Genomic DNA, 24,844 nt, shown 5'->3' with positions numbered 1-24,844 from the left:
CCAAGTATGGTGACCCATACTCAGAATTTGTGCTCTGCATTTAACCCATCCGAAATGCACACACACAGAGCAGTGTACACACACACACACACACACACACACTGTGAGCACACACCCGGAGCAGTGGGAATCTAAAAATGTCAATGTTCACTGAATAGTGGCATGTTTGCATTCCTGTACATCAGCTCTTCTAAAGCATCTAATGAGACTCATCCCGTTCACCACAGGGACATTTTTAAGACAGTTTAGCTCTTGCACGTTGCATTAATTAAAGCCTGCATAAACACATCAAACGTGCAGAGGGAAATCCAGCGTTGTGTTCAGCCTGCTTCTCCGCTCTGAACAGACAGGACGAATGTGCTAACTCTGCCATTAAAATATTCACAGATGCCTCCATTAATATTTGATACAGCACTAAATTATTGTTAGGCAGCCAAAGGGTGAGAGTTTTATTTGTTATAGTACTGAGTTTAAGTTAATTTGATGTTAATATATGTTCTCTAATCTCAGCTACGAGTGAAACGTGGCGGCGGTCATTTTTTGCCCTCATATATCGAATTTTAGATCATACAACTGCATCGATGTAAGACGACGAACACAATGGATTTATTAAATTCTATAATTAATTGCATCCAATTAATGTGTTCAAAAGACAACAATCGACAGATCAATTGATTTATTTTAATTCTACATTTTTCGAGTTTTGGCTTCAGCATAGAATTGTAATTTTTGGTGGCAATTTATGAACATGACATTGTAGATGGGACGTGGATGTATGTTATGGCAGAATCACAATTTCTGGACATGTACAGTACCATGATAATACTATGATTTTGTACATGATAGCACCATGATATTTTCTGACAAGCAGCTTGGTATAAAAAGTATGTAGTACCATATGATAATGGAGCTTAAACTTGTAGCTTAGGTGCTGATGAGAATGCAAACCATCCCAAGACAAACCGAATACACACCACACAAGGACAATGACTGAGAAACGACTACTGTAGAGCTCAAACTACCAGCTATGCCAGCTTTCACTTCCTTCACCAGTGTCCTTATCCAATGACCGAACTAATTCATTCTGCTGACCCACTTCTGAAATTTTAACTGATGAGATGGGGTGAGACCTCCTCTCAGGGGTCCATACGATCATGACCACTTTTACACATGATATTTGCACAAATTGGCCCGTTTGTGTTTGAGTATGAAGTACATTTTTAACAAAGGTATTTCCCAGGAGCCACAAACGACAGATGAGTGTTTCTTCACTCTGATTTCCTCTCCTCTGCTCGCAGGCCTCCGCTAGGAGCTCTGGGCTTTGAGATTCTCTACCTTATCAAAGTCTTTAAACATGAACGAGGGATGTACTCCATCAAACAGATGGATTTTCATCGTTTCATCAAACATGCTGGTAAGAGAATGCTTGTTTGGGAAGGAGATTATACTGTAGGAGATGGTCCCTTTTCAAATGAGTTCTGATACAAAAAGACATCAAAAACACCACAATCCAATGTTAATAAAGGTCCAAATTATTCAATATTTCTGTGCCGTCCTTTATCTATGATGTGCACCAGTGACCTCCAGGTGCAAGCTGGTTAAATGTCATTTCATGACATCAGTTTAGTTTATGTCTAGAGAAGATTGGTTTTTAAGCATTAAAACAATGTATTTTTTGCTGTGTAATCAAGCAAATTGAAAAACAATAATAATATACAGTATGTTGGCATAAAGTTTTGGCTTTACATTTACAGATGACTGAGCTGAAGGTTTTCTAGTTCATCTATCTCAAGCGCTTGCCACTACAAGGTGTATTAGACAGAGAGTAATGCTGAATTTGTTTTTATTGTAATTTTTTTACAAATATCCACTTAAATAATAAGATGTTTGCTGTTCAAAGTAATTTCACCATGGAGGATCATCGCTACTAACAAACCTCATATATATATTGTTATATATATATATATATATATATATATGTATATGTATATGTATATGTATATATGTATATGTATATGTATATGTATATATATATATGTATATGTATATATATATATATATATATATATATATATATATATATATATATATATATATATATAAAACAAAAGAGTTCTGATGGTCACATGGCAGATGCATGAACTAAATAAAATAAAAAAGTCTTATATAATAATGCAAAATAATAATATTTTTATATGCACTAAATGAAAAAATAATACATCAACAACTGTTTCCAACATTAATAATAAATCAGCTTATTAGAATAATTTCTGAAGGACCATGTGAAGACTGATAGTAATGATGCTAAAAAAAACATTCACAGAAATATATTACATTTTAAATGATATTATATTAAAATAGAAAACCATTCATTTAAATGGTAATAATATTTCACAATATAATGTTTTTTTACTGCATTTTTATCAAATAAATGCACCCTTGGTGTGCAGAAGGGGCTTCTTTAAATAAAAAAATTTAAAAACGTAAAAAATCTCACTGATCCCAAAGTTTTGAACAGCAGTGTGTTATATGGATGAAATAAGGTATTGGTCTTGAAGCACAGCATGCATGCAAAGTGCTTCCCCTCAATTCCAGCAGTAGAACATTTGGTAGGTAGAGTTAACAACCTAGAAACCACTACAAGCATGTCAAACAAGCTGAGATATACTAGATCTGCCCACTCAGTCCAATTAAGGAGAGAACGAGAGAGAGAGTTGAGCTCACTGGTTCACCTGAGCCAGATTCACATTTGCCCATAAATAATTCATTGTTTTAATACTAGCAGCATTACAACAAAACACCCACACCGTACTCGCGTTTCTGTAGTTATTTTAGTTTTTATTGTCTGGCATTGTGGCATCATTCCTGTCAGTTCAGAATAACACAGTGTACGTATTAAAATATGTCTTCATCATGGGAAAATAATTTGGCGTGCCACAATGAAACCTGACTAACTGATAAGTAACAAAAAAAGAGCAGAAAAGCTTTATTCCTATCAGTAAATGTTGTTCACACAGGTCAAGTCACCTGCTCCATCATTTTAAACTGTGTTTCAGTAGAAACATGAGCTAGACGGGCATATTTAACCTTTGCCAATGGCAGTCAATCAGGCTGTCTACATTAAGCAGGAACAATAAATCCAAGACTATGTCTGAAATTGCCCTTACAACCTTATATAGCACACTATTTCTGATCAGGTACTGTACGAAACCATAGAGGGGATTATCTAGTAGTACACCCATTCAGTCCCATAATGCACTGCAGTAAATACACTTAAGGGTTTTAAAATGTCCATAAGGCACCATTAAGGTGAAGACAACTCAACTCAACAACTTCTAGCAGTTTTATGGCAATTTTGAGGATTTAAATGCCATTCATAGCTACATCATGCACTGAACAGAATGGCCAACTTATTCTGTCTAATGAAACGCTGGAAGTGAACATGCATAACAGTCCAGTCCTCAAACAGCAAATGAAGATGCTGGTAATTGCCTGTCAAATACAGAAATGGACAAAGTGACACAATGAAAGGTGGGCTTTTCTGTTGCTCGTGCATCTGGGCAATGCGCTCAGCTGCTCCATTTGCATATCTGAGAGGTGTTAGAAGACAGCCATGAAGCACTGTAATAACACAGATATAATGAGGCTCATGCCATATCGACATATAAGAAACAAGACAATAACTTTATTCCATTATTCCACTCTCTGTGCAGTGCATCTCTGACATGCTGTCTTCTGGACTCATCCTCATCCTGTATATTTATATTTAGATATATATTAGAGGTGGGCCGTTATCAGCATTAACGTGTTGCGTTAACAGGAGGCTATTATCGGGCGATAAAAAAATCTCGCCGTTAATCTATTCTCAAAGTTGGGTTGGGAGCTGGGTCTATACTAGGCGAGCTGTGATGACTTTCACCTTGATATTTAAGTGCGGATGTATACCTAGCCGAATCTGTAGGGGGCGAGAACGAGTCTTCGAACCTGTGTGTATGCCTAATGTGAAACTACCTCATCAAACGTGACGCACTAACATGGATGCAGCTGAAGCCGCCGGGTTGGCTTCAGGGAATTTTTCCCGATGGAATCGCTTCCCGATGGAAACCTCAACAAGACACACGCCCGTGTGCGTTTCGTATGTGGTGCAGAAGCAGCACGGACTCATACTCATTGTGCTTTCACACAGGACGTGTTTGCAGTCTGAATCCGTTAACATGGGTGCGTAAAAAAAATACGAAACGCATTCGCACTGCAGACGAAGTTTGTGTGAAACAGGCGTATGGTTGTTTGCGCCGTGTGCAATGCGGAATTAGTTTACAGCTTTCTCAAGCACTTTGTGATGCTTTTTGGAAACAGGAGATGAGCCCCGGTCTAATGCACCACCTGTCTTGAGAAACCCGTTCTCAAAGACTTACTTTTAGTCATTATTGTATTTGGGTAGCACACATATTCTGAATGCCTTCGGCAGAATTCAAATGAGCCATTTTAATCTGGATTAATTTAGATTAATTCCAAGATTACAGAGATTAATCTAGATGTTAAAAAAATCATCTATGCCCACCACTAATATATACATATATATATTATCTAGATGTAGCATCTAGATGTGGTTAAGAAGTGTGGTGAAGATTACCATTGCGTTGCCAGAATTTACTAATTATTGTGTTCCCTCGATTTGCTACATTGTGCGCTCAGTTTATAAATCGAGTGAACGAAATAGTAAATCAAGGGAAGGCAATAGTAATCGTGTGCACATTTTAGTACATTGAGGGAACTAATTAGTAAATTGTGCACATGATTTACCCTACTATTTTTCCTGCATGCCATGTGCGGGGCTCTATACTAGGGTTTACAGAGAATGATCCGAAAAAGAGAAAATATCCAGTGAGCTTCGGTTGTGCCTGGTTGATGTCAGAGGTCAGAGGAGAATGGGTAGACTGGTTAGAGATGATAGAAAGGCAACTGTGACTCAAATAACTGCTTGTTACAACCAAAGAATGCAGAATTGTGTACAGATCCTGTGATTGTGTACATTTTTGTGCATCACTAATATATAATAAACCAACAGCCTTTTCATGGCGTGCACTGTATTATACCTAAAAGTGGGGAATGGCTCGATGCTGCTGCACTTGCTATTGATAACATGTCAGATATGCACTGGCATTACACTCACTCTGTTTACTGAGTCATGTAACTCGACGTGTCAGTCTCTGATTAATATTTCCACTGCCCCAGAGATATGCAAATATAGTGTGTCCTCTGCAGAATGACACAGAGCTAAAAGGGCTTCAACAGATGAGAGTCACACACACTACTTGCGCTCCTAAAGACCCACAGAAAGAGCAAATGTGATTTAGATTTTCAGCGTATAAAACAGGCATCCTGTCAGTGAACAAAGCTTCTACGTTCTGTATTAGAAGTGATTCAATCTGTTTCACATCTTATTATTCCTCTGGCAGGGGAAAAAGGGATACAGGGATGCACAATATTATTGGACTGCTATCAGAATCTGCCAATAAGGGTTAAAATGTAAACACTGTAATCAGACCGATAGGAAATATTATGCTGATATGTCTTGCTAATAAGAACAACTCAGACTTGGTGTTGCTTCCAAACGAAAGGAAATATATTGGTATCAGAATCGGCTGAAATTAGTTGGAAATAAATGGCAAAATAAATATTGTGCATTCCTTTCTCTCTCGCTCTCTCAGATTTTTTGGGTTCCTGTTTCTCCATCAATTGCCAGTGGTTTCAGTAGGTCTAATAATTTACATAATTGAAAAAAAAATTACAATAGTTCATCAGAAACATTAGTAGTAACCCTTACGAAAGGAAAATATATTTACCAATATATTTCTTAAAATATATTGTAATATATTATTTTCCCTTTTTATTTTCTAATATTTTATATATTTGAATACCTTTAATAATATATTGATGATACATATATTATATAATATATTGCAAAATATAAAAATGATTGCCGCTTTCAATATATTGCAATATATTGGAAAAAATAAATATATATAAGAATATATGCCTAATATATTACATGATATTTTCCAATATACTGCAATATATTTTTGTTTCATAAGGGAAGAGATTTTTCATACCAAATTGTTTGCATATAATGCATCAGCGAATGCTTGATTCGAAATTAAATGAATTAGAAGTCTTTATCTTATTAACTTTAACTTATGTTACATCCTGGCACTGCACACCCTAGTAGTCAAAACCTAATAAATAGCATGTGCTCATATGAACAGTCTGTTCTAAATCATTCATCTGTCTTCTGGTTTTCTGGATTATGCTTAAATAAATAGATGTCTGTAACTGCTTCTCACAGCTGCATGTTGTATTGTTTATTGTGTTAGTTTGGGGGAAATAACCACAGGGCTCATATCTGTGTTCAGAGCAAATCAATCACTGTCCTTCTGATGTTTCTCTCACAAACAGTCTGTTGTCTCAAAACAGTTTGTGCTCCAATTAAATTCTTTAGCTGAAGTGAAAAATTACTTCTGAACACGGTTGGTCAGTTTCTTCTTCTTGTAGTGTTTACCCATTTAAGAGAGGCTGATATACATGCAACGTTCCTACCTTGGGTTTTGCTTGTTAGATAACTTTACATAATGGTAATTTACACAAACTGCTCCTTATTATTTCTCATTCCAAATGAACTCACTTAAATTAGTCTAATCACTCAGTAGTTGTTTATTTGACAGTATTTACAGTATTTCCAAATAGGCATTTAAAACAGAGTCCTCTCATAACAAAAAAAACTATTGTAGTTTGCTAAGAATCAGTAAGTGGAACGAGAACCGTTAAATGCCTTAAGACTCTCACCTCGACTCAAAAGCTCAACTTTGGCCATCATAATTCAACATTATGATTCGTTCCTGATGGCTCGCTGATTTTGGTTTCAGAATTTTATGGACTGTGAGCCGTGAAAACTTTATTGGACCCAAGGATAATATATTTACACACCTCTGGAGACTTATTCTCCAGTAATCTGACAGTGACATATGAATGATACTGCACAGTAATATCTGTCTGTTGCACTGAATGTCAGAGAGCTGTTTCTGGAATAAACCCAAAAGCAGTATGTGTGGATTATTTCAAGGCCACATAACTACAAAAAGATATTCTCAAGCAACTCAAGTAAGACGCAAACGGTTGCATTTCATATTTGTTAAGCCACAACCTTTGTTTCTAGAGTGTATGCACAATGCAGTTTGTGTCCTCAAAGTTACTAAGATTCATTAAAGGGTTAGTTCACCTAAAAATGAAAATTCTGTCATTAATTACTCATCCTCGTGTCATTCCAAACCCATCAGACCTTTGTTCAACTTCAGAACACAAATTAAGATATTGTTAATTAAATCTGAGAGCTCTCAGACCCTCCATAGACAGCAATGCATCTGCAATGTTCCCAGACACAGAAATTTACATTCATAAATTAGTTCTTGCTACATCAGGGGTTCAACCGTAATTTTACGAAGCTATAAGATTACTTTTTGTACAATAAGAAAACAAATATAACATTATATCCAGGATAAAACGCACATGCTGAACGCAAACAACAAGGAAACGCCCCGATACACACTCACCGGCGACTTTATTAAGTACACCTGTTCAATTGCTTGGTAACACAAATTGCTAATCAGTCAATCACATGGCAGCAACTCAATGAATTTAAGCATCTAGATGTGGTGAAGACGACTTGCTGAAGTTCAGACCAAACATCAGAATGGGGCTGTCTTTTGTTCATTATCTGGCTTGGCTCGGTCTTCATCTTCAGTTCTCTCTTCACAGCAGTTCAGTCAGTGTACTGTTTGAGTTAATGAATTACTCCGGGATATTGGTTTGTTTGAACTCAGAGAGAGTGTCAGCAACATTAAACAAGTTAACAGCTTAAGTCATTTTTGGATTAATGCGTATTGGAGACGCGAACTATTTAAAACGATTCAGCTTGATTTGGTGAAGAAGAGGAGAAGACAATGGAAGAGAAGACAATGCTGACAGTATACAATGCACACCTTTTCAATGGAGGGACAGAAAGCTCTCGGACCAAATCTAAAATATCTTAAACTGTGTCCCGAAGATGAACAGAGGTCTTACTGGTTTGGAACGACATGAGGGTGAGTCATTAATGACATAATTTTCATTTTTGGGTGAACTATCCCTTTAACTCAGATCTTGAAAATAAATTAAAGCAAAGATGACCGTTAAAACTGTGAACTCACAACCACAACCAACGAGTCTATTCCATGACAAAGATGTTATCAGTCACTCAGTATGTTCATTTAATGATGTTAACATTTTTTTATATTTATGAATTAGATTATAAGCTTATCCATTTCTTTGCGTGTGCAGTGCGCTTCCACAGAGAGCCCGCAGACACACGCTTCTGATTGGCTGTGATATTTGATTGATTTTGTCATGTCACAGTGTTGCGTCACATCTGGTGTGGAAGTCGTGTGTAGTTAGGACACAGTGTAAGCTGACACTTACTAAAAATACTATAACTAAATAAACAAAAAAATTACACAAAAATTAATCAAATTTGTTTCTTGTTAGAAGTGGCAAAAGCATAATGCTCTTTTTGATTATTGCATGGGAATCACACTACAAATAATGGAAGGGACAAATTGTGGATCTGGCAGCCCGGATGGAACTATGGGTAATCCATGGAACCAGAGGGAACCTGTGTTAATGGCATGCTTTACTTCAGTTAGCCTGCAGTAATGTGTTATTATGGTGTTAACCTCATCAGTGAGAGACTGTCATATTGCACACACATGTTGCATTCTGACAAATTTTACAATCAACCCTGATTTAAACAATCAGACAATGTCCGATAGTGCTGATAATTGCTTTAGCAAGTCAAAACTAATCAGTGTATCCCTATATAAAAGTATATCAATGATAGTAAAATAACACTGGTATGGAGATTGTGTGTTAGGTGGTGCTGCAGAACCTGATTTTACCAAGTGAGACGTTCCTGGAACAACATTGTGATTAACCAATCAGATTTGAACCAGTTTATAGATTTTGTGAAGTTTATGCTTAAAATCACTGGGCTTGTACATCAGTGTTATTCTTCTATCATTTCCTCTGATTTTAGGTTTGGGTGTAGGGATATGGTCAAGAATAAATTTTTGGAGTAAAATGTTGTTCCTGGGTCAACAAAATGTTGACCTAGGAACACTTCTAACTCAGCAAAATCAGGACGTTCGGGTGGCACTTCAGTCAGTTTTCATCTGGTCTCCATTTTCATCACTATTTGATGCGAATATAGAGGGCTGCTGTTGTAGATCGTACATTATTACATTACAGAGCCATTTCGTCACCTGCATTATGTTGTAATGGGGATGTGACCGATTGGTTTTTTAGTTCAGGCCTGGGATCTAAGACTAACAAGACCATGCCTCTATTTTCCTAAACTCTCTATCCATTATGCTCTACCGTGACCCGGACCCATAAGCGGGGTGCTGTGCCTTATCGAATTCCCTTCCAATTAGTGTAGAAACAAAGCAGAGGACTCCCTAATGGGCTCTGCTTCATGATATTGTTTAATTTGCGACAATAACAAACCTCTCGTTGTGATTTCAAAGCCAAATGAATCCTGACCGTTCAGCCGCTGAATGCGGGAGATTTGATTGTGCATTGTGTCTCCCACTAAAGCGCAGGCTTTCTCCTGTGTTTCTTCTTGAGTGACCTTTTCGCCGTGCTACGTTATTTATTTATGATTTGTGTGGAAGCCAAAAGGCTGTCAGCCTGCCCTGTTATCGTTTGGTCACCCGCTCAAGTGGCTGGGTGATTGGGTAGACGCATGGCGTTCAGAAACTAGGGCTGTCTGATTAATGTCAGCCTTTGGAAGCGATACGCACAGACATGACAACAAAGAGGACTCTCTGGAAGGCAGGGAAGTGAGATAATGCGCTGCGATACGCAGACACACGCACATGAGAAGGTAACTTGATGCCAGACGCTGAAAGAAAAATCAAACATGCCACTGCGTGTTTTGTTAAGTTTAGTCCGAAGCCTGTGAATAATTAGTCCCTAAGGGGAAATCAACACATAATTTGCATATTTCTGACACACTGGAGAAGTTGTCTGTATGCACTTAAAATGCAAACTTTTTCACCAAGTCATGCATTATTTTTGATAAGCTTTTGATCTTCTACGCTCAGCCAGGTGTAAATCCATAAAAATATAAGAGTTCCTTTACAAATGTAGCTCAAATCTGAACGTTGCTAAAACATTGCTTTAACATCTATAAACTATAAATTAAAGAGATAAATTACACATTTATTTTCCAAGAACATTTACCAATTCCGAACCACAATGATCTTAATCACTACTATTAATTTTGTACTGAATCATTTATAAGTGATATATCATTTTCCATAAAGGCTGGAAGTGAAAAACTCCTTTTATTCTGGTGTGCAGAATTATTAGGCACTTTTTCTTTTACAGATAAAATGAGCAAAAAAATAATTAACATCAGAATGAAAGTCAAAAATGTATAAATGACCATGAGAAGGATGCAATACCAAATGCAATTTGAAAAGTTAAGGCATGACCATTGGACAGCAAAACGCTCACTGCGTCAGCACGGTCAGAAAAGAGAAAAAACACGTTAACTGCTAATGAATGAAGAAATAAGGCGAAGAACTTTGCGTTTGCTTTAGGATGTCAGTCAACACATCAAAATAAGTGTACTTCTTTAAAGCATTTACTGCTACACACACATACACACACAAATAACAAGATTGTTAAAACAATGATTTAAAATGTACTTTAAAGTAAAATTGTTCATTTGACCTGGTCATGAAAGTGAACTATTTAATAACACCCTAGTATTTGAATGTGTTAAGTTTGCTAGCTACAACAGCTCCCAGACAATCATTTAATTCCAATACAATGGCCACAAAGACATGCAGAGGTTATTTGTGATTTGGCAAGGTCAAAGCACATGCTGCCATCAATACAGAAATCATTACCGCTGCACAGCACTACCAGAGACAAATAAGTGACGTGTGGAGCGGCGCTGGCCTGTTGGAGACACACAACAGCCAATATAATACCTACATTCAGCCAGAATTCCCTAGTGTATCAACCCATGATCCCAAATTAGATCCCTGAGATCCCTAAAGTATGCTTTGGTTTCCTTTAGCCCTCTTATTCATGCTGCTACTCACAGTCGGGCCACAGATTTAAGACGGATTTAAAGACGATGATGGAACCACCCCAGACTGATGCTCATACTCAATTTAAATAGCAGCTAGCCATTGTTTTTATTTGTGAAACAAAAGGTTTTAAAACAGATTTCAACTTCTTGAGGCTAAAGCTACAGTTCCCATAACATGTGTGAAGCAGAATGCATGAGGAACATCATTATAAATATGCAAGTTTGGACTTACTTTGCTTAACTTTATTTTCAGCTCCTCCATATTGCTGCAAAAGAAAATGGGAAAATATTAAGACATAATCCATAAATATGGGAACAGCCCTGTCTGACTCTCAAACAAAGCTAACTATTTCACTGGTTAGTAATAAAGCCTACAGGTTTACATGTAGTACTCCAGAAAGTATAAGTTAAAATGTATAGCACAGACCACTTTACATGTGCATGTCTGATTATGACAAATAATCATACATGCACATCGCTTACGAAAAAGTTTATTCAAGTGTGCTATTAGTATACTTCTTATGAACAACAAAAAAAAAATATTAAAGTATTCTTTCAGTCTACTTTTTATGTACTTCTCAGATATATACTTAAAATGACAACTATACAGCAAACTTTTAAGCTCTTTTTGTTTTACACCTCTGAGAAAAAGACGGTTTCTCCGGTGCATTTGCATTAGCTCAGGGACAGAAAACAATGCTTAATGTTAAAATAATAAAATGTAATTATTGCACAGACTATGATATTAACTTCTGCTACTGCTATTACAACATTTAGAAACGTGTCAGTTCCTGTTCAGCCTATATTGTGTTAATAATCAGGCATACTGCTGTGTTTATTCAGTTTCCCTCGTGCAATAAACAGTTCTGGCTCAGTGTTGTGTTGCACTCGCTGCTTGATATAAAACATGGGTTCTGACGCAAAAGCAATTGAGAAGCACTGCTGTAAACATCACTGCAACATACAAACATTAATACTAGGTAAAAAACGTAAGAACTGGCTACTAATATATGGCCACTGGATGCCGGCACTATATATCATTCATATTTAATACCTTAATAACCTTAATAATAAAAAGCAGGGTTCATTTGTGGCTTTAGTGTGTTAACACTAGAAGGCTGAGAGACTGACATGTGCTGGATTCAGGCTAAAGGCTTTTTACAGCATTCGCTCCACTGAACAAACAGCTGCACTTACAGACCTCTGTTTATTCTCATGCTCTCAGTCTGTTCTATACAGGCATGTTTGAAATAAGTCTTCCTCTCAAAGCTTACTGTCTGTAAATGTAGAAGTTCATTTAGTGTACCACCTGAATGTCGCAAATACAGTAATATTATTATTGGGCAATCTGTGAGGTCAAATATTGCTATATATATATTAATAGTATTATATATATATATATATATTTTTTTTTTTTTTTTTAAAGCAATACATAAATGAAGAAGAAAGCCCATATTTGTTGCATTATACAGTATGCCTTATTATTTATATATTATAAATAAACACATATTTATAATTATTTTTTTTTTTTATCATTTTGGATTCTCGTTCTTAAACTTTTATTTTGACATCTTCATTTTAAATGCCTTATATAGTTCAGTTCCAGAGATATTAGGATCTCAACTTAGCTTCAAGAATAAACTGTTAAAATTTATTCAGTGGTCAAAAACCAAATCTAGGTCACTTTGTATACAGCTGATACTTTTTTATTTTAAAGAGGAATGTCTGAAGGACTAGAAACAAAGTTGAAACTAGAAATGTATATAACAATTGCACAGGGGAAAAAAAACTGTCCGAGAGCCTTATATATTTTTTTTTTACAAAGTTTGCATCCCTGTAACTCAAGAAGTTATTAAGATATTGCAATATAATTTCAGATTCTGAATATTAACAACTTTTTTATTTGATACCCCCTTTTTTAGATCTTGTATGGTTTGATTCCAGAGATATGGGGATTTCAATGTGGCTCCATGTACAAATTGCTTAATTTGACACATTTTCAGTGGTCCAAAATTTAATGACCCTATTATATATACTGTAGATATATTTTTTTTATATATAGATATTTTATTATATTATTATTATTATTAGTAGTAGTAGTAGTAGTAGTATTATTATTATTATTATTATTATTATTAGATATATTAAAATGTAACTTTGCAATACAAATCTCATTCAAAAAGATAAAATGAAATTCAAACAGACGTTTGACATTATTGACATCAAACTTGGCTCAGCACATCTTGAAGCAACACATTTGGAGATTTGGTAACTGGTAAGTGGTGTTTTTGTCTTTTCTGGAGCCTGACAATTTCTGCTGTCATCATGTGAAAAAGAGCAGCTCAGACATTGAAGACTGGAAATTATTATGTGGGTTTTCAGCAACATGAGGGTGAGTAAATGATGAAAAAATGCTTTCTTATATCTTAGCCTTGGGTAAAATAAAGGAATCCTCTGAAATGAGTTCAATACGACATAAGAGTGACATTTCTCTGTGAGTATGATGCTCAGCAACACAAAAAAAGCAGATGCTATATAATGAATGTACTATAGATAAGCAATGAGAATACAATAGGCATTGTGAAAATATATTAGGATTACAGTATGCAATAAATCTGTGAGAGCAGGCAGGAAATATGAAACATGTTTGACCCTTTATGCACTTAAACCCAGAGCCCTATAATTTCAACAATGCAAAAATCATTGGGCTTTCTGTGATTCAATGCAGGAATCATGGAATGGAATTTAATGCACAATGTCATGGAATTTGTCAAATTTTTAATATTAGACTGCAGAAAGATCTTAATCTTACTACTACTAATACAACCGATAAATTATTATGAAAACTTTATTTTAAAGGTACTGTATAATCACACATTTTCTTCCATGTTTTAATTTTATGTCGTGCAGCTCTTAAAAAAAAAAAAAAAAAAAAAAAAAAAAGAGTTTTAAGGTTTTAAGTTTATTTATTCAAGATAAATTAAATTTGTTTTATCTCTTTATCTGATTACCAAAAAAAAAAACACATTTAATAGTGCCCTAATATTTTTTTTAACTAATAACAACTGGATTAAATTAATCACAAATGCTTTTGATTCTTAAAATTTAATTAAACCATTAAAATAGATTTGGTAGAGATTTAAAAATACCAATTTAAGGCGAATTTAAAAATAAATAAATAAAACGAAACAGCTGAACTATAACACATATCGATCCTGAATTGCTTTGCTCGTGTTTAGCTATATGCCTCTTGTCTTTGTCTCTCAGCACTAAGAAGTCATTAGCAATAAAAGTCCCAGCAGGCCTCACGATGAGCTTGACGCCCAGTGTTCAGTGTGTGCTTGAAGACAATGAAATACTCCTTAAGATCTCATCTGGGAAAAACAATTCCTACCACTACATCTACATTAGACATGACATTTGCAGACTGAAGAGGCTCATTAAGAGCGTTATTAGCCCTTCAAAGATGCTGAAAATTGTCGTCTAGCATCAACTGCCCAGCATCATTTAATGAAATATCACTGCTGTTTGTCCTGGAAGCATGTCTAGTTTTGGTTAGTGATTAATGGACTACTTTCACAACTACTTTCAGCTGAATACGGTTCAGGCGTTTCGGACCATTCAGACAAGGAAAAGCCATTCCTATGTCCACTGATTAAAACAATTAATCGTGTTTTCTGAATTAACATGAATAATACTGAACATTAAATGTATATCAACATGTATACTGCAATTCAGCCAAAAAGCACAGATCAATTTTTTCTGCCATTTCACCCAACCCTAATTGAGGCATATGTTCTCTACTACAAATATTTGTAATTTTATTTCCCACACTTCTATTTCAATCACAAGATGTTAACATGTTGCAATAAAAAGGGAATATTGTATATGAATTATGTTTTTTCATAGGGCTACACTGAAGCTGGTCTAAACCTTGGATGTGGTTAGCTTGGTTAAGTCTAAACCTACTCTGAAACTCAAACGTTTTAGCTCTGAGTCCCAGAACATGAACAACAAAAGACGACTACCTGAAATCCCTTCTGAAGCTCCTTTCCTGTAGCTCCAGATCCAGCACTGGCTCGGACTCCATAAGCCAGCCATAGTGAAGATCCGAGCAGGACGGACAGAGCCCAAGCTCCCAAGAACCCCATCAGCGTCAGCCTGTCAAGAGAAGAACGTGTACATGATGAGGTGAGCATGTGCTGAAAATCATCTGAGATGTAGACGAGAAAAGTACGTCGTAAAGTAGTCACAAAAGTACGTTATTTGCATGTGCTTTAAAGCTTTTCTGATTAAACATTTCATTCGCGTTCTGTTCTTAAATGCCCTTTTTCTGAGTGTGTACACATGAAGCGAGCGCACACCGCACACTAAAACAGCGCCTGATTCGTGTCTCAATGATTAAGCGTCTAATCCTGTCGAAAACACACAGCGTTTAACATAGACTGTAAACACAGTTGTTTATGTCTAGAATGAAAGTAAACAGTTAAGAGAAAAATGGTACTTGCTAAAAATAGATAATAGAGATAATACTTACAAACATAATCATGCATATAAATTAATATATAACTATACTCCTAAGAGAATGTGTTCTTTTCAGTACAGAACAAATTAATATAAGAGAAAATCAGAAAATAAATGTGTGTGAAATGCTTTTGGGATGTTGGAATGGTCTGACTTTTAAACAACATTTAGCTCAGTTATAAGTATTATGCATGTTTTTTAATGAATGAAACTACATAAACTGTTAAGATACAGCATAGGCTACACTTTCTTTCCTATATACAGACAGTGTTCAGCTGCGTTTGAAAGCATGCAGACACTGCTGTGGCTTTATCATGAAAACGATAAGGTGATGAAGCGTCATTTCCCTCTCTAATGCAGAGATAAGAGTCTTCTGACAGCAGCAGCTGATGCAGGTGATTTGTGTTCGCTCCTTCTATTCTACCCTTCAAAGACCTGAAGTGAAACATAAACTGGCCGCTTCAGTCAGAGCTGTGTGGAACAATCATTTGGGTACCAGTTTGTGCAAAAACAATTACAAAAAAATAGATATGTGTTACCAAGATTTAGTTTTGGCCATTGCTTTACTTAGATGATTTATAGTTTAGTCAAGTCAGCTTTATTTTCATAGCGCAGATGCAATCCAGCTTGTTTAAAAGCAGCTTCACAATGATAAACAAGAAAATATAATAATTAATCATGAAAAAATAACTATGGAGAGATTCATATTTTGCTGTAAAGCAGTTCTAAAAGACTAAAAATAGTGTTATTCAGATCAATCAGTTCAATGTCGGTTCAGTTCAGTCAGAGCTGCATGATGAACAATATTTTAATTGAAATCATGAGTTCTGCTTCTCTAGAATTATTCAGCATACTCATATGCAATATTTGCCAGCTGGTTATTTACCCTGAAACAAGCTTGTTTTATTAATCGATACGTTTTCTGTCCAATGTTTTCCTTTATCTTCCCAATCTGGCAAGCATGTGCACACGCTCTCTCTGCATTACAGAAGAAATGCTGATGAGCTGAAAACCACAGCAAACATGTACGCTGAATTCAGCCATCTCTTTAGAGATATTCAGCTTCACACTGTGTGCTGCAAGTAAATCAGTAGTGGACCGTGCAAGTTGACGTTCTCTTGATTTGTGCTCGTGTGAAAGTGCAATAATTATGATGAAAGGTTGGCAGAAAAATCAAATGAGTAATCATGATTCACAATTGTGATTGTATTTTTTGAGCAAAAATAATGATGACACACACAATGACCCTGTATGAAATGTGCATTGTGGTCAAATGTCTTTCTGACAGCTAACAACCAACATAAGAAACAGCTGCTGAAATTGTCTTTATTAAATCTAATCTAATCTAATTAATTTAATCCACAACAATGGTCCTGCTAATGACATGCATGCACTACATTTAAGATGCACCTCATGTTTTTGTATATATATAATTTTGTCATATTCTTTTGGAGAAGATATCTAAGTTATATATATATATATATATATATATATATGTATTTATATACACTTCTAACTGCTTTAACAATATCTATAATACCCCTGTTTGGTCGCAGTTTAGGTCCAATTCTCATTATTAACTAACTATTAACTATTGAGTTTTGCCTCAATAAACTCCTAATTTGCTTATTATTAGTAAGTAAGGTAGTTGGTAAGATTAGGTATGAGGTGAATTAAGGGATCTAAAATATGCTCATGCAGATTAAGACATTAATATGTGCTTCATAAGTATAATAAAAAGCCAGTATGCTAGTATTGTGCATGCTAGTTAATATTAAGAACTATGCTCTTTTTTAAATTTGGTTACCAATCATTTGCATTCAAGCACTACCTTAGATGTGTGACGAAACACTGAATACTACAGCAAAAAAAAATCACTTTAAAGTTTCTCTTTCTCATCTTAATAGGATGAGTTAGTCACACCACACACTGAAGCAGGGAACAGTGCTGCACCTTTCTGATTCATCAGCAAACACGTTCAGACTTCTGCAGTTCTGTAGACATTCCTCACAGGTTTTCACGTAGTGTGTATGTGTAAGTGTATTTCATCACAGAAGCTTTAAGCTATAAAGATGGAAATATATTTAATCTATGTGAACAAATATAATAACATCCACCAAGAAATTCAATATTCTATGAACTGATCCATGAGCCGTTGGTTTTCTTTGCTTATGAATACTGATTAAATCACATCAGTTAATCTGTAGATTGGCTAATCTGTGCCATCCTAGATGTTTCGTTATCATTTGTTCATGCATGAACCATCTTACAATATTATACTCCCATTTCAGACAGAATTGGGTAATGACATGAAATAATTCTGTTATGCTAATTATATCTGGCTTTACATAGACAAACATCTCATGTAAACTGACGACAGCAGTGACAACAGATGATTTCACAAGCTAAAGCTGCTCGGTACCAGTATTACAAACACAGATAGATGTCTATTACTAAGCAAGAGAAATGTTTAAATGCTTTACTGATGTAAAAGGAATGAAGAGGAAATTTGGAAATAATAATAATAATAAGTCTTTTCACCTAGAGTCAATCACAAAGCTCCACTGCAATAAGAAAGCCTCATTAGCTGTCACAGTTCATCTCCAGGTTGAGTTTACAGAAAAGGTAAGCACATATTGCGAACGAACAAAATGAAAAAAAAAAAACTCCACAATATTTGTGTAAAGAAAACCACGGATCCAAACAAGCATCTTCAAATATTGCAGAAGGAATGTGAACAGCATTACAAAGGTTACACATAACTCGTGTGACATTTTCGAGAGCTTTGTTGGATTGCAGATTACATGTTGAACCGCAGCTGAGCAATTCTCAATACAGATTGAAACGGGACTGGGAATAACAATCAGGCACTCGGTGTGTGCATGAAGAAATCACAATGATGTTATATTCTGCTGCTTGATATTATTCACCTACGTGCACTAGATCACATCTGATCTCCCGCTGAAGCATCATCATTGTGTTTGAATCAGACAGAAATATCACACCATCCCTGTGCCTCTATTATCAGTCCATATGAGTGCAATCCACAGCAGCAGGTCGCAGGTCTGTCCTGATGGGGGTTTTGACAGCAGGGAACACAATGCCAAACTATTGCTACAGTAGGCTTATCACAATAATTAAACATGGGAATAATCAAATCAAATCAAATCAAATCAAATGTTTGCATCCAATTAATCTCTACAGTATATTTGGGCAAGCAAACTACACAGATGTCTGCATGGACAGGTTGTATGACACCCTTATACAAGGGTAAAAGAAAATACAACCCAGGTCAGATTTTTGCTCTTGTTCATGTACGTACAAAATTTTCAGATCATGTTTATGAAAATATCATAGGTAATATGATATCATATTATACCATTTTGGTTAGTTCACTGTAAAGTCTGAGTCCTGAAGCTGACGTGAATTTCCCAACACAATAGTTTCAGAAGTAATGCATACTATGGGTAATAATAGCATTGCATTTAGTATAACAATAAAATAAACATCACAATAAAATCGTGAGACATTTCATTAGCTCTTATGCCAAACGTATCCTGTCTTTTTTCCGCTACACACTTGCTGTAAAAATGTTTTTCTCTTAAATTTATGAAAGAAAAACTGCCAGCTGTGCCGGAACATTACATTACAAAGTACAAAATACAAAATGCAATGATGATTTTACACACATTTTACTGTCTGAGAGAATGTAACAATTACATACCAACCTATGTGAGCTGTTAAAATCTGTTTTAATAACAGATACACAATACAGCGGAAGACAACATGATGACTTCAGTTTCACCAAACGTGACCTCTCCAGTAACCATCTGTGACTAATAATAACACAAAGACAGATGAAAGTTCACCCACACATCGTGCTAGCTCAAATAATGATGCATGCTATAAACATGTAATAAACTAACATAAATAACACAGTGCAAATGTGATGGTTTGCATGCAGGGAATTCTGGGAATTAACTAGAAGGAGATTCATACCTTTTAAATACTGTACAACAAATCTTCAACAATATTCTACATTTATGAAAGATGTTACTGTTCAACCAATTAAAGTTTTTACTGTAGACTTTTACATTCTCTTCTATTTCAATATCGTTTCACAGTGTGCATCACCTTGTAGGCTATATGTACAAATATATATATTTATTATATTGCTAGAAATATATACGTAGGCTATATGTAATAAAATATTATGTTTTATGGCAATAAATAATATGAAGATTATTAAGAATACAACATTAATAAGAATATTAAGAGTAAATGACAGTAAATTCTGATTAAACATGAGCTGTATTAAAACTTCAGGTCGGATCAGATGTGTGGTGTACCTCTGGTGTTCTGACCCTGGGATCTAGCCGCTGTGTGGGAGTTCGGGTCAGATGCACTGACCACCTCTGTACCGTAAACCCAGCGCTCGTGCAGCTGTAACCAGACCCACTGCCGCCCAGATGTGCTCTCTAGGTAGACAGAGACACAAACGCAGACTGCACAAACCAAGAGTCCAGTAAAAACTCCCGTTGAGGTACTCGATACAAACAAACGGCGTAAAGCGTGTGAATCCCGTGCAGACGCAGAGCGCGATGGAGACTCACCGCGACGCAGCGCAGAATAAAGTGACTGTAGCTCGTTACCTGTCGTGTTCCTGCGCGGAGACAGAAATGCTGCGTGAAATGCGCGTTATAGGTGTCCAGAGACTCACACACCCTCACAGTCCAAGCGAACGGAAGAACACACCCGCTCTCACTCCATCCTTCAACTGAGAGTGACCCGCTATTCCAGCTCACCCTGTTTCAACTGCTCTGTCTCTCTCTCAAACACACACACACACACACACACACACACACACCGCCTGCGACGTCACATAGCGCATATATATATAGCACACACACCGCTGTTGAGAAGATCCCTGTGTCTGCTGCACTGCTGTCACACTCCTGCGTGTTCGTGTAGTTGTGTGTGTGTGTGTGTGTGTGTGTGCGTGTGTGAAAAGAAACAATTGACAAGAGACAAGCTAGCTTACTAGTCATCACATTAAATCATATTTGTAACAGTACTGTATACACAGTAAAATAATAATAATAATAATAATAATAATAATAATAATAATAATAATAATAATTAATACAAAAAAGCAGTGTTGTGGACCTGAATGTTGCTTTAAATGTAAATGCATCGTATAATGCACATTTTATGATTTTTTTTTTTAGTTTCCAATTTTTTTTAGCCCAACAGAAACTGTACTTTCTGTAATATGTATAAAATTATTATATATAAATTCCAAATGACAACTATAAACTTATGAAAAATTTCCAAGTTCAGATACATTATACACTTTATGAAGCCTTTTAATGGTAACATTTAAAAGAGCAATCATGGAATACAAAAATAAAAAATATTTAAAGAACAAAAAATTATTAAAAAAGTGTAAACAATTTTGGTAATATTTTACAATAAGGTCCTATTAGTTAATATACTGTAAGTTAATGCATTAACAAACATTAACTAACTAAGAGCAGTGCATTTGTTGCAGTATTTATTAATCTTTGCTAATGTTAGGTTATAAAAACAGCACTTAATGTTTAGTTTCTGTCAGCTCAGGTCGAATAAATTAACAGACACAACTTTTGATTAGAATCATTCATTATTAAGTACTGTAATTAACATGAACTAAAATTGATAAATGTTTTATTTCCATGTTAAATAATGTAATTAACTAATGTTAGCTAATGGAACCTTATTGTAAAATGTTACCAAAATCCTACCTTTTCTTTTTTTTTGCTCTGGGAACATAGTTCAACCTTCAAAATTCACTTCAAAGTCATTATAAAATGACTTTTTATATCAGTGTGGTTTCCCAACAGTTATAGTAATATGATAGACTTTAGTTTGAAGGACAGAATTCCGCAAAATTATATTAAATTAAGAGGCTTTTAAATTTTAAAAGTTTTTAGAATTTTAATTGTTTGAAATTAACCACTGCTAAAAAAAAACAAAAAAAAAACACAGCTTTTGTATTATTAGACTTTTGACTTAAAACTGTATGGTAACTGAGATATATATATAGCCCTTGTGACAACAAACTTGTCACTTGTGCTTACTGTGCTGGAGCAAGGAGACACGGAGACATAGAAGAATCCAATAAGCACAGAACTTTATTAAACAGAACACCAGGAAAGCACACATACTGGTGTGAGACAAGCAATACCGGACGGGAAACGAAGGACAGAACACACTTTAAATACACTGAAACGAATGGGACACACCAGGGAACAAGGGAACAGAATGGGAAACACCTGGAACAGATGACAACACAATCAGGACAGGAACAGGAACACCAAATAAGGAAATAAACTAAACATGGAGCCCGTGGGGGAAGGAACCACACAGACACAGAACAGAGTCTGACAAAACCCTGGTGTCTCCTATGTACATCCACTAACAGACCACAGAAAGGAAAATGCATCATTTCACAGAAATCAGATCATTTGAAGTAATGGCACAAAGAAATAACTGTACAAAGAGGTGCAGTATACGATAAAGAAAAGAATTTGAAAAAAGTGTATATGCAACAGAAGAGTGTCCCTGTAATACTGTGTCTCCTCCGATTCAGAATCAATGTTTCAAAGGCAGAGAGGACGTGACACAGTTAAAGGGGATAATACAGGGTGAGCCATCAAAGTTGCATGTGCGCCTGAAATATTCATGCCCACTGTAAGATTCATCACAAAAGAGAAAAGAGCTTTATTAGTGCATCCCATGCAATACTGCAAAACGGCACAGCGAGTGATGCAAGTGACAGATCGCACTGTTTGCTTCACCAACACATGAAGGGAACTTAATTAACGGAGTGGCTTGAGAATGCTTTGATCTAATTATGGGGGGGGGGGGGTCGAAAAACTACCATTAATAACCTATTAACAAACAAAACTGAAAAAAGCTGATTATAGCCCATATGGGGTCAAACAGCCATGTAAGGGCACACAGAACCCTGCTATTTAATAATGATTTATACAAAAGGTGTATTACTTACTTATTTTAGTGCTATCTTGTAACCAAAATTCAGCTTGGGGAAGACACCACACATCACAGAGCTCAAGATGATCTGTTCGCTAATGAGATGAATGTCAGATTGACAAGCTGAACCAAAACATGTTTTGTGAAACTCTCCTTTGCAAGTCTTAAAGTCCTGATAGTTCTTTGAAATTTCCAAAAGAACCAAGGATTAACGTTCTTATCATCCACAAAACATTCACAGATCAAGCTCTTCTGTTAGTCAACAGCTGTTCAAGGTGTACGAGTTAAACCCTTTGATATGCTCTTTGAATCTAACAAAATTTCTCCAAGTAACAAGAGGATGCCTTGCTGATGAGAAACACCTGCCTGCGCTGACAATCCTGTCCTCTGCATCACTTGACAAGGCTTTTCTCTTATAACTTTCAGCCTCTTGCCCCGAAACTTTCCTAAAGAAGTTTCTCGTAGGTTTCCAACTCGTCTGAACGGCTGTTTTGACAACACCGAACCTAACATCTCTAGATATGAAAGGATGCACCTTTGAAGGAATATGAATAAAGGAGTATATTATAAACACAACTTTGCAATAGAAAATGTTTGAAGTCTGATCGCTAATGTACGTTGAAGCAGATAATCGGTGGTGGGATGCTTGACCTTTGAGTTTCAAAATGTTATAATTGGTGACACCTATTCATTGAGTTGAAGGGTTTAAACTTATAATGAGTGTTGGGCAACGTGGCTTTTTAAAGTACTGGTTTACAATATTGGTTTACTCCATAAAAAGTAACTAATTGTGTAAGTAATGCACTACATTAATTTTGCATTACTTTTTGTCACCTGGTCTGGGCTTGCTTATGTATTTTTAATGACAAATAATGTCTCTGGAGGAGGGAACAGAGATGCCACGTCAGTGACCGACGCAAAATTGGATATTGCTTCAATAGGCCAATCTACTTCGAGTGTACACTAAACGAGCCAATGCACATTGGCATGCAATTATTGCATCCAGCTGCCGCTGATCACAGCATGAGTATAAGAAGGCACGAAAAGTTGACCAAAAATGCATGCAGGTCCCCTACCAGAGTTTTCAATGAAAGAAACTTTAGTTCAACTGAATGCAAAGGCTTAGCATTCATAAAAGTTTTATTTTTGGCAAATGTAAACTGTAAAGGTTAAATTAATAAGCCTCAGCCAGAAGAAAGTGTTTCTGCACCTCACTCCCAATTTCTCTCAACATGAGGACAGGAAAGATGTCAGTGAATAAATGAGAAAACAAAGTAACTCGTGTTACTGATTAGAAAAAAAACATGTTACATTACTTGTTACATGGAAATGTAATTATATTACGTAACTCGTGTTACTTGTAATGCAAAGACTGGAATACAGGTACGTAACTATACAAATCTAAACATATGTTAAAAATAGGCATCACACATTTGCTCACTTTTTAAATGTTTACAGAAAAAAAAACAGACAGTTATGTTTGACCTTGCGTTTAAGAGGGTGTGTTATCTTTTCATTGATCTCCATTGATTCCTTGTGGATTAAAATAAAGACTGTTAACTATGTTACTTTGTTTTGCCATTTATTCAGTGACTCCTGTCCTCATGTTGAGAGAAATTGTGCAGAGGCACTTTCTGTAGCCTGAGGATTATTAGTTTCATTTTTGGTGTGAAAGGGCCTTTGCAGTTGCCAAAAATATAATTTTGGGGGGTTTTGTTGTTAAAAACAAATAAGCAAGCCCAGCCCATGTGACAACAAGTAACAAAAATGAATAAAGCAGATTAATTTAACTAAAAAAGTGACTAATTGCGGCTAATTAATAGTTGGTAAAGTAGTTGTTAAGCAGTGTTGGGGAAAGTTGCTTTTAAAAGTAATGCTTTACAATATTGAGTCACAGTGGTTACAGTAGTTACTTTTTATGGAGAGTAATGCATTACGTTATCCGATTGAGAAAACAGTCAGATTTAATGGATTACATGGCTAAAACTGCCAAACAGATTATTTCAGATCTACAGCTCGCTTTTCAACCAGATCAAAATTTTATTCAGATCAGATTGTGGTTTTATATAAAGCCTTTTCAGTCTTACTGAG

At 35.7% G+C, this 24,844-nt stretch overlaps 1 protein-coding gene across 2 annotated transcripts in view; it reads right to left on the bottom strand.

Annotated features, from left to right (window-relative positions):
• The window catches only part of LOC113038202 (follistatin-related protein 4-like), a 185,296-nt gene extending 164,618 nt beyond the window's left edge, over positions 1-20,678 (bottom strand). The window contains exons 1-3 of one of the 2 annotated variants that reach the window (XM_026195460.1): positions 20,629-20,678; positions 15,223-15,355; positions 11,427-11,460 (exon numbers count right to left, since the gene is read on the bottom strand). In XM_026195460.1, coding sequence (XP_026051245.1) covers positions 11,427-11,460; positions 15,223-15,345 — 157 coding nt within the window. In that variant the 5' untranslated portion in view covers positions 15,346-15,355; positions 20,629-20,678. Of the gene's footprint in view, positions 1-11,426; positions 11,461-15,222; positions 15,356-20,370; positions 20,548-20,628 lie in introns of those variants that run through there. The other variant, XM_026195459.1, reaches the window with a different exon arrangement.
• Positions 20,679-24,844: the final 4,166 nt, after the last annotated feature.

The sequence above is a fragment of the Carassius auratus genome, chromosome 21 (assembly GCF_003368295.1).
Source record: "Carassius auratus strain Wakin chromosome 21, ASM336829v1, whole genome shotgun sequence".
NCBI lineage: Eukaryota > Metazoa > Chordata > Actinopteri > Cypriniformes > Cyprinidae > Carassius > Carassius auratus.
Note: the sequence above shows the minus strand (reverse complement) of the source record. Positions and strands in the feature narration are given on the sequence as shown.